Source organism: Scatophagus argus, chromosome 12 (assembly GCF_020382885.2).
Source record: "Scatophagus argus isolate fScaArg1 chromosome 12, fScaArg1.pri, whole genome shotgun sequence".
Lineage (NCBI taxonomy): Eukaryota > Metazoa > Chordata > Actinopteri > Scatophagidae > Scatophagus > Scatophagus argus.
The window spans coordinates 16,020,956-16,031,334 of NC_058504.1; the positions used below are offsets into that span (position 1 = coordinate 16,020,956).

The following is a 10,379-nucleotide window of genomic DNA, read 5'->3' on the forward strand; positions in this document are numbered from 1 at the left end:
TGAGAAGGGAACTTTTAACAAGAACAAAATATCCCATTTTTTCCTGATTTAAACTGTTACCCAGACACTTGTATGCAATATTACATTAAAGACCGCAAGCTTAAGAGTTACTTTGTCACATGGCAGGAGGGGCAGAGTTTGGGGCTTTGCTACTGCACCAGACTACTTTGCTAACAACCCTTTTACAAACACACACACCTACATATACAGACATCAGGCACCCAGACAAACACATTACCCTTCCCTCCTACATAAATTGGGTGCTTGACCTTCCATTCACACCTTGTCCCCCTCTGCCCCCACCTTCAGGATGTCGTACTGATGGGGGAGGAGCTGGTGTCTGAGCCCTACTACTGCCAACTCGAGGCCGAGACGTGCCGGCTCTTCTCAGAGCAGCTGGGCACCTTCGCCGTGGTGGGAGAGTCCCTCCACATGGGTGCTGCCAAGCGCCTGAGGCTGGTGCTCTTCTCCGATGCTTACTGTTCAACACTGGAGTACAACATCAGAGTGTATTGTATGGACGACACACAGGACGTCTTCAAGGTAAGTTGTGACAGATGTAGCGCTGCCTGTTATTTTGTTTGGCAGGGAGTTTCTTGGCCCAAGATTTTTGCATCAGCTGAGTGATGGGTAGACTACTTTGTGTGTGCATTGTCTGTCACATTGGAAGGTTTGTAGAAATCAGCGCACGCAGGAGTTAGGCGTGGCCATGGCAAATTGAACAATACTGCAGGCTTGATTACACCATGTGCAGTTTAAGTGTGTGTGTGATTTGTGGAGCGGGAGCCTTGTTCTATTGAAACAATGCATATGTCCAAGTTAATCATGGTATACAGTACAATTTCTGAGTGTGTTTTTTTTTGGTGAATGCCTGCAGATATTCATTCCCTTCATGCCGCCAGTTGTTCTGCTTGACTGCCGCGGGCCAAGAAGTTTCCCATCACTTTGTTCAACAGCATATTTCGTTTCTCTTTTTTGCTCTCCACATGGACAGAGTATAATCAAGCACTAATGCCTTGCTCCCTCCCTCGAGGACTGCCTCTGAGTAGCCTGTTAAGATTTCATTTGCATGGTTAATTAGTAAATTAAAAGGAGAGCCTGCCCCAGTCTTTTCCCACCATCCCCCCTGCTCTCTCTCTCTTTCTCTTCGCACCTCTCTTTCTCTCTCCAAGCTGTTCCTCTTTGTCTGACACCACCCACAGCCACAAGTGCCACTTCCCACTCGAGTCCACTTTTGCCGGCTGTCTTGGCTGGCCTCCTTGTGCAGAGGCTCGCCACTGGTACAATCTAAGGATGGCTGTGGGATGTGAACAATGGAGGGCAGTGAGGGCTCGGACTGAAATTGGCATTTTCACATTCAGGGAGCTGATAAAAACTGTGCAAATGCTTTATCTGTGGGCCGGGAATCACTGAAAACTCTCCTGGCTTTCATCTGTCTTTGTGTGGGTCAGTTCTGCTCCTGCTGCTCAAGGAAATTGGTGACTGGCAATGACAATAAATTGTGTTAGAAACAAATGTAAAATGTTGCATACATTGATATATATGCTTGCTAGCAGATCAGTTGATGGTAGATTTCTCTTTATATATTCAGGTCTTTGGATGACCCAGTGGTGTTTTGCTGCAGTGTGACTGTTGAAATGACCTTGGATGTCCTATGTTGGATGCAGGAAGGCTGCTGGTGCACAAAAAAGCTCTGTCTCTCCCTCTGGCTAGCTCTTGTTCTGCTATTCTCCAGCTCTCTTCGCCAGGAAAAGGACATCTGAGCTTGTTGACTCCAGCACTTGTGCTGCCATACTCTGCAGCTCCCCTGACGCCCTTGAGTGCATTAGCTCCACGTCTCTCACACAGCCTGGTCCTGTGGTAAGCCACGGCGTCTCCAGGGTTTTGTAGTTTTTAGTGAGTGATTTAGAATGTGGCCCACACTGTTTAGTAATCTCGACTTCACACTGCTCTTGGTGCCATTATGGAAGGAGCAGTTCATTTAGCAAGTACATTAACCACTTTGAGAGGAGATTAAACTTCCCTGGAGAGGTTCAGCCTAATCACTAATCACTATCTTTAAAATGCACCATTTATGATTAGACTTTCACTATGGCTACCATTAGATTTAGCTGTGGTGTGTAACAGTGGTGGAGTAACAGCAGGCGGTAATGTGAACTGGTACAGACATATTTTTTATGTTGGTGTTGATGTACAGTACCCCTTCAGCTCATGTGAATTTTTTTTGACAGAATTTGCAGCCTGCAAAGGCACTGCAACTTCTGTTTGAGACAGGAAGTCAACTTTTCATGCATTACACAAGCTGTGCCTCTGATGGGAGATGAAAAAACAAAAAGTCATTTCTCTGCCTTCTCTGTTGACTGTTCACTGCCAGGAAGAATTTTATATACTTAAAGGGTTGCTGAGGTTTTCTCTCCGGTCCCCTCACTGGCTGTCACTCTGCTCTGACAGGCCTTCATCAGCAAGAATGACATCAACACGCCCACAAACACGTGCACGCTACGCTTATGCACGCTGTCCCATGCAATCTCTTATCTCTTATCTCCCAATTACAGCAGATTAGAACCAGTGTTATTGTCTTTGATCCTAAGTGTGCGGGGGCTCAGGGGAAACAGTGACATTTCTGTCTGATGCTTGCCGTATGTTAGCAGGGCTCTGTCGGGACCAATTAAGTTAATATTTAATGTGTGTCCCACTCTTGATGGGCCCAGCCAAGGCTGGCACAGCAGCAGAGGAGACGTGATCGGCGTTTGGTAGCGCCCTCGCTGTGCACTCGGTTGTTCCGAGCTAGACCTGTGGGAGAGCATCACTAATGTTCTGCCATCCCACAACTGATTGAAACACCTGCAGTGAACCAAGCCTCCAACTCAGTACAGAGATAGACCTAACACTAACATCTAATTAAACTGGAAGAGTGCCAACAAAGGTCTCTTTTTAGGACTGGAGTACGCTTGCAGCTTGTGTATTTAGCTGTGATAGGCAGAATCTGTCAGCATTTGCTATGAGGGACAGAAATGCTCAGAATATTTTCCTCTGAGCATATTTGAATAGTGGAACAATGGCAATATCCTGGTGTTTTATTAGTTACTAAATGTTCCTCTGTTACACCCACGTGTCTGTGTTTTGTAAGGCTGGTGTTGTTGTACAGTAACAAAAAAAAAGACAAACAAACAAAAAACACCCACTTTCTGTCACATTTATTTTTTACAGAGTTTGAAGCTCAAGTCAGTTTTTCTGTATTGCGTGGTAGACTTTTTGAGGGACCTCCATAAATACTAATACAATAGATTTTGTTATGTATATTGATTGATTGATTGATTGTTTGCCATGTTAACAAATATTTGATGGACTGGTATGACGTTTCGTGCAGACATTGAGGATCTCCAGGGAGTGAATCCCACCGACTTTGGTGATCCCCTGACTTTTCCTCTAATTCCATCATCGGATCAGAATCTCAGTTAATAGTGTGTAATCATTTGATTCCTGACCAAATAATTGCAAAAGAAATTACATTTTTCATGAGCCTATGGCAGATATTAGCATTTTAGCATGTTAAACCAAGATGATGGACAAAGTGAATGTTACACCTGCTTAAAATCAGCATGTTAGCATTGTCATTATCAGCTCAAAGCACTGCTCTTCCTAAACAGAGCTGATAATGTTGCTGTGGAGCCTTTAGTCATCATTGTAGTGTGTTTAAGTGACATTTAACAGCCATAAAACCTACAAAACCCTACATCTGGGCCCAAATGGTGGGTAAATGTTTGAGTTAACTACCTTTGTACTCCGAAGTATTGTATTTCAGACTACAGAATTTATGCTTTCATCAATATTTATGTAATGAGGCCACTGCATTCAGCTTTCTGTCCCTTAATTGTAAAAATGTATATTCCGGTGTTAAACGGGTGTTTAATTGATGTCGAACTGATTAAATAGTGGCTCCTGGATTTCTTTGTAGCCTACAGGGATTGACCTCAAGCTATTATTCTTATTTCCGTTTTAAAGGGGCTCATAAACTGTTTATGTGCTTCCTCCACTGTAACGTGTTCTTGCTAACTCCCGAGCAGCAAGCTACATTTGAGCAGAAACCTTTTTGCTTTGATACATCAAAGGGGAGAGAACCAACATGTGCAGAGGCTAATTCAAATAGTTTTTCTGATTCCTCCATCAAAATAGTTACTGGTGAGGAATTCTTGGTGGAAAAAAAGAAGAGCACAGCCCAGTAATTGCTGGTATTAAGTTAAAGAAGACAGTCAGCTTTATCACTGAGCCCGGCTGAGAAATTGTTTCCATATTATATTTCTGTGTTCCTGTGTGCTGTTCCTGCTCTGTGATTTATCAGGCAGAATGTGCATCTTTTCCCTAGCAAACACGGTCCCAATTTATAACTGAGCAGACAAGTCCCTTCTATTTGTAGTTATTAATCAGAGTTGACTGTAGCGGGCACGGCCACTGGAGCTCAGACTGATAGACTCTCAGTCAGAGAGGAAAAGCCTGTCACATCCTGCTGACAAATGCACAGATTTATGGAGCCCACATAGCCAGGCTACTCTCTATAAACAAATGCATTTGCCTGAAAAGAGCAGCTCTGAAAATGGATTGCCTCGATGAATGCACATTTTTAAGCACATGAGAATACAACATTGCTAAGAGTGTAAGGGGTGAGGACAAGTTTATGAGGATATTAAAGCCTGTGCGTCTCTCCACGCTTCAGATGACATGTAGCTTGACTAATTAACTGATCAAACGCTATAATGTTGTAATCCCTATCGGAGCTAGTTAAGTTAATCGGTTTTTTCGCATACCAAGCCAAAGACCGCATGTTGTAGCTTGACCTTGCTGCAAGGAAAGTAGAATATTTTATATTTGTTTAGACTGTGACACTGTGTGTTTTTCCCTGCATCCGATGGATGGCTGTTTTTGTTGCAAGAGAGAGTTTGGTGCATCTACTAACCTCTTTCTGTCAGCACCAGCCTGAAGAGATTAGCTGTATGAGTGTCTCTTGTTTCCCGGTGGATCCCAGCCCCAGTCCATCACAGTCCCAGCTCTGGTCCAAACCGAGAGGATGAGAGGATGGTTGAGGAGAGGAGGTGGGAGATGAGAGAGTGTGGGAAGGGGGTTGAAGTCATAGAAAACTGTGGCCATGATTGCAGTAATCCTGTTATCTCTCCTGCTAAAGCTGGCCACTCTAGTGACCTGGAGACACAAATGTTAAGCTGCTTCTGTCTCTTTTCTCTCTTGCTTCTGCTCTTTCACTCTTTCTTGCTCTATCTCGCTCTCTTTAGCCAGCCTCATTGAATGTCAGGGGGTGGTCTTGGCTCAGCCTGACTCTAAATTCACAGTCTTCACACACACCACAGGCTATCTTGAATTCCGTTAGAACAAAAGGGGTTTTTCTTCTGCAGCACTTGAACTTCTTGCCCATCTCATGCATCTTAATGTTTCCACAGTAGTATTACAGGGTCAGGGTGTCTAAGAGAAACTGCTCTTCTTAACTCCACTGAGTGGAAACACAATTCAGCTCTGAGTTTATGATTAATATGTGATTTGATAAACTAATTCAAAACCTTGCATTGTTTTCCCCCAGAAAGAGTAAATAATATGGTCAAATTTAGCTTCTCATCCATTAGCTCGCTCACACTGTCATTTGTTAACAGGATAATGGGGCGTAAAGAGGGCCATTATTCTCACAGTCCAGAACATATGCTGAAACCCTGCACAAAAATACACTCTTATACACACACACACACACACACACACACACTCTCACTCTCTCACAAGCACTCCGGGACACACAAAAAATACAACAAGCAAGACAGTATCATTTAACTGCGAGGACACATGCACACTTTGTTCAAGAGTTTCATCCCAAGTTGTATGTTTTTTCCTCAATAAGCTCAGTGTCCCTGTCGGGTAGCAGAGGTGCCATGTCCTAGACCCTGTTTGATCGTAATCCTGCCTTGTCAGCCTTGAAGCTGACAAAGTGCTAGACAGGCCAGTTAGTATTCATTGTAGTAACTATATGTTGATAATAAGATAATTGGCATTCTGCGCTCTCTTCTTTCTAGCAGGCCTATAGATTTGCTGGTGAGGGTCAAAGACTCGATCAAAGTCCACCAGCCCCAATTTGCAATGCTAATCACCCCCATCAAATAATTGTGCTTAAGCACTGTGTTAAATAAACCTCTCTGGAAGCCCTCATAATGTGACTTTTTGTCTGTGTAAGAGACATAATAGAAGAAGGCTTTTAATTCTGTAGAGAATGCGCTGCCCCCTGTTATTAACTCATTAGACCTCAACGCTTTGATTCAGAGCTATTGTCTGACCTTCCCACTCCTAGTAAGTGGGTTGGGTAACATAGCAAGGCTCTGGCATGGCACTACAATGAGGAAAATATCCGAGCCATCATCATACAGTCGGACCGTTATACATCTTTAATGCTCTGTGGCATTTGGGTGGAAGGAATAAACCAACGTACATGTAGGAATTGAAATGGGTAATCACAGGGGATGAGGGGGGGCATAATATTCGTGTTAACAAGAAGATAAGCACCAAGCAAACATGGAAATTAGCAATGCGCTGAGCAAACATGAAAATTCAGTTCTCGAGCTGAACTGAAAAGTGCTCATTCAGTGAGTAAGAGAGCACATCAAATAACAAAAGCAGGTAGATTCCAAATGGATAATTAACAGCTTCCTTTCCATTATAATTGGAATCAGTCGAGCCCATTCCTGGGAAAGAGGGCAGAAAATTGAATCAGATAGAAATTACTGCCATTCTCCACCTTAATTAGATGTCTTTGCTGAAATCATACCATGGACAACCATTCTGGCAATATATGGCCACTGGCTATACATATATCTGTCTCTTGGAGCTGTTGTCTTTGAGATGTGTTCTTGACTCCTCAGGCTGCCAGCCACTTCTCAGACAGATTAAAAGAACATATCCTATTTCTGAGGTCTTTTCTCACTATTAAGTTGAGGTGCTTGTTTTTCTCTGCTGTAATATGCCACTCTTGGATTGTGAGGTACCACATGGGGACACCAGCCAAAATATTAGATTCTTAAAGACTGGTTCAGCAAAAAGGATCAGGCTCAAAATGAACTGATAGATCAGAAGAAAGTGAGGCAGATATTGTCGTACCATTCCAGATGGTCATTTGGATGGCAACAAATGGTCCACTGAGCAAGTCCCACAGAGATTAAAATATTAAGCATGCATTTACAAATCTCTCCTGGCACAAAAACAAAAATGAAATTAAGGCGATTCGCCAAGCGAGAACAATGAGCCGTTGACAAATGGCTTGTTCACTTACTTCATCACAGCCCAGGTAGCTAGTAGGCTGGGTTGACTGCAGTATTTGCATGCTAATGCAGTTGCTGGCGGCTGGGCGCACACACACTGAGGCAAGGGATCAACCTTGTGGTGACATTAAAATGCTGTGGAGACAAGTCTGTCCAGCCCGCTGCGGCCACATGCAGGGACAGTATCTTCCTGTCCGAAGTTGTCCTGTACCTGGGTGTGTGTGTGTATTGAAACGTTCTTGTTTCTGTTAAGTTTATCGTTTTAGTGACACATCATAAAAAGTGGAAACAGGAAACCTATAAGGTTATGAATCGTTTTGCACAACTTTACTTACCTCTGTGACTGTGATGGTAAATGTGTTTCGTCTGAGTGCTGACACCCCTCTCTTTATTTCATCAGGAGGTGATGCAGATGGAGCGGCAACTCGGGGGTCGGCTGATTGATGAGCCCCACGTCCTGCTTTTCAAAGACAGCTACCACAACCTGCGTCTGTCCATCCATGACATGCCCCAGGCCCACTGGAGGAGCAAGCTGCTAGCCGGCTACCAGGTGCGTTGTGCAGCCCTGCAAGGCTGCAGGGGCAGGGAGTCGCTCCAGATCAGAGAAGGAGCACAGAGATGTAATACAAGTGCCTGGATTAATCTGTCAAATTTGTGTAGCAGCAGTTATAGGGTTCTTCAGTGCGCTTGTTTGTGCATTGAATTTGAGATCCATGTTGTCTGTGGTTATTTTGAATTTAGCCATCCAGAGAAATGAAAGAAGAATGGTGTACGTGTCAGCAAAAGTGACGTTACGAAGTAATCAAAAGTTCCTCAGAAGCAACTTTTTATTGTTAATGAGGGTTCGTGGTCTAATCGTCTCTCTGGAAAGTTGTGTTAATTTTAGTTGGTTTTAATTAAGTGTGTTTTGGTTTGGCTTCTGTTGATGACTTTAAAGATTCACACAAAGGAGTGGTTTATAGTCTGTCTGTGTCCAGTAACCTCTCCTTTTCACTGTTTGCAACCAAGTCATTTCTTAGATTCAAACAAAATTTGTGTGTGTGCGTGCGTGTGTGCACATCCCAGAGCCGCAAGCTGATTGATTATCTGAGCTGCCGCTCTCTCAAAGGGAGCTCAGATGAAATATAGAGCAGTATGTAAATATCTGGAACTTCTTGGAATCTCTCCACTGCCACTGCACTCCCCACACCTGCGTGGCCCACCGCACTGCAGCTCGGCAACAGAGACCCGAGGGCTGTTCAAAGAGGACTAGAAAATGTTCTGGCTGCAACTGTGTAAGCACTGAGCACCAGGTCCCCAAAGAGAACACACAGGCTGTGCCAAGCAAGCAGCGGCAGCAACAATGCACCCAGAACAGAGGCTTATTCCTCTGGACTGTGCCTGTTCATTTGGAAGTGTTATTCCCCTCTCAGCAGTGCGGTCAAAAAAGGCCTTTAGTCTCCCTGGGGCCCCTTGAAGACTTGTGCGCGTTTCACCGGTCTTGCTATGTCATCTGTCTGCCTGGACAACAGTGCCCCCGCTTGGTTAATAGTGTGTACTGCAGCCCCACTTCAATCAAATTCTTGTCAGCTGTTGAACCCAGGGTGAAATGAGGAGTTGGTGTGCCCTGTTTTTCTTTTTTTTTTCAGTTACCTCTTTGCTTCTCTTGGGATATGCAAATAGGGCATGAATATGGAGCAACAGAGAGAAAGATGTAGAAATTGTCAGCTTTGAATAAATTCTACCAAACACTCCCTGGTTGCCAGACAGAAGCTAGTGCTGCACAGCGGTTCTACTCAAAGCTATTATGCGTACGCACACACACATATGTCTATGTCGTATGATGTGTTTGAGATTCAAGGCAGAGCTGTGACGATTCAGCAGCATTTGTAGCTGTGTGTAGATATACACATACAGTACATAGTTGAACGAGAGGCTGAAAAAAAACTGGTGAACAGAAAATATTTCTCATGCTGAAGATAAAGACGTGTTTTGTTATCTCCTAAAATACTAAGTCTGTGTTCTGTAAGCAACTCAGACAGCCAGACAAGCTATTAACTGCCTTTAAAGATGCTCTTTGTCACAATGTCCCTTGAACTTACCCGAGTGCTGCTGCCACAGATATATATTTAGCCATTATTACCTAACCATGACAGCTTATGTTAGTGTAATTAATGATGATCTTGGTGTATTCTAGGCAGGCGGTCTTGTTATGGCATGTTTCAGACATGCAGTCCTGACTCTGCTCTACATTTTTGTTTTTTTGTTTGTTTCTGCAGGAGATCCCATTCTACCACATCTGGAATGGTTCCCAGCGGTACCTGCACTGCACGTTCACTCTGGAGCGGCTTAGCCTCAGCACCTGTGAGCTCACCTGCCAGCTGTGTGTGTGGCAGGTGGAGGGGGAGGGGCAGAGCTTCAGCCTCGACTTTAACATTGCCAAGGTAACATTCAGCATAGCTACTCTCTTAGAAGCAGCAAGTAGTTCTAGTGTTTCAGCATTTTCATTAGTTGTGAAGGAACAGTTTTTATGCTGTGCTGAGAAAAGGGGTTTGTTTTCTGAAGGTTGTTCATTGTGGTCATCGTTCCTACCAGGACACCCGAGCCGTGGACACTGAGTTTATGCTAATGGACAGTAATGCCACAGCTTTGGCAGGGCCCAGCGCCTTTCAGATCCCATACCTCATCAGGCAGAAGATCTGCAGCAGCCTGGATGCTCCCTGTCCCAACGGAGCCGACTGGAGAATGCTAGCACAAAGACTTAAACTTGAGAGGTAAAGACCAACTGTGAAATTCTATAATACTATATCTGATCACTGATCACTGGAACAAGCAGCTCTTACACTAAGGCTCTCAAGAAATGCAGCAGAGCCTCATTTATCCAAACCCCCTGAGAACAGAGGATGCGTAGCAGTATATGCACAGCACAGCTTGTTTAAAATAATGAACATGCTGCAGACGCTCACTGAAGTGTCACACTAATGTGGAGGTTCGCATGTACCGATGAAATCGTAGCAGTACAATCGGTGTAAAGTGAGTCACCACAGTCGAGTGTTTTCCCCTAAAGTTCAGGTGAACAAGGTTCTGCCTTGGCAA

General features: G+C 44.2%; 1 protein-coding gene across 4 annotated transcripts in view; it reads left to right on the forward strand.

Annotated features, from left to right (window-relative positions):
- unc5a (unc-5 netrin receptor A) overlaps window positions 1-10,379 on the forward strand; it is a 122,659-nt gene that overhangs the window by 106,613 nt on the left and 5,667 nt on the right. For all 4 annotated transcript variants that reach the window (XM_046406807.1, XM_046406808.1, XM_046406809.1 and 1 more), the window contains 4 exons: window positions 310-543; window positions 7,705-7,854; window positions 9,563-9,727; window positions 9,879-10,057. In XM_046406807.1, the coding sequence (XP_046262763.1) occupies window positions 310-543; window positions 7,705-7,854; window positions 9,563-9,727; window positions 9,879-10,057 (728 nt within the window). The remainder of the gene's footprint in view (window positions 1-309; window positions 544-7,704; window positions 7,855-9,562; window positions 9,728-9,878; window positions 10,058-10,379) is intronic.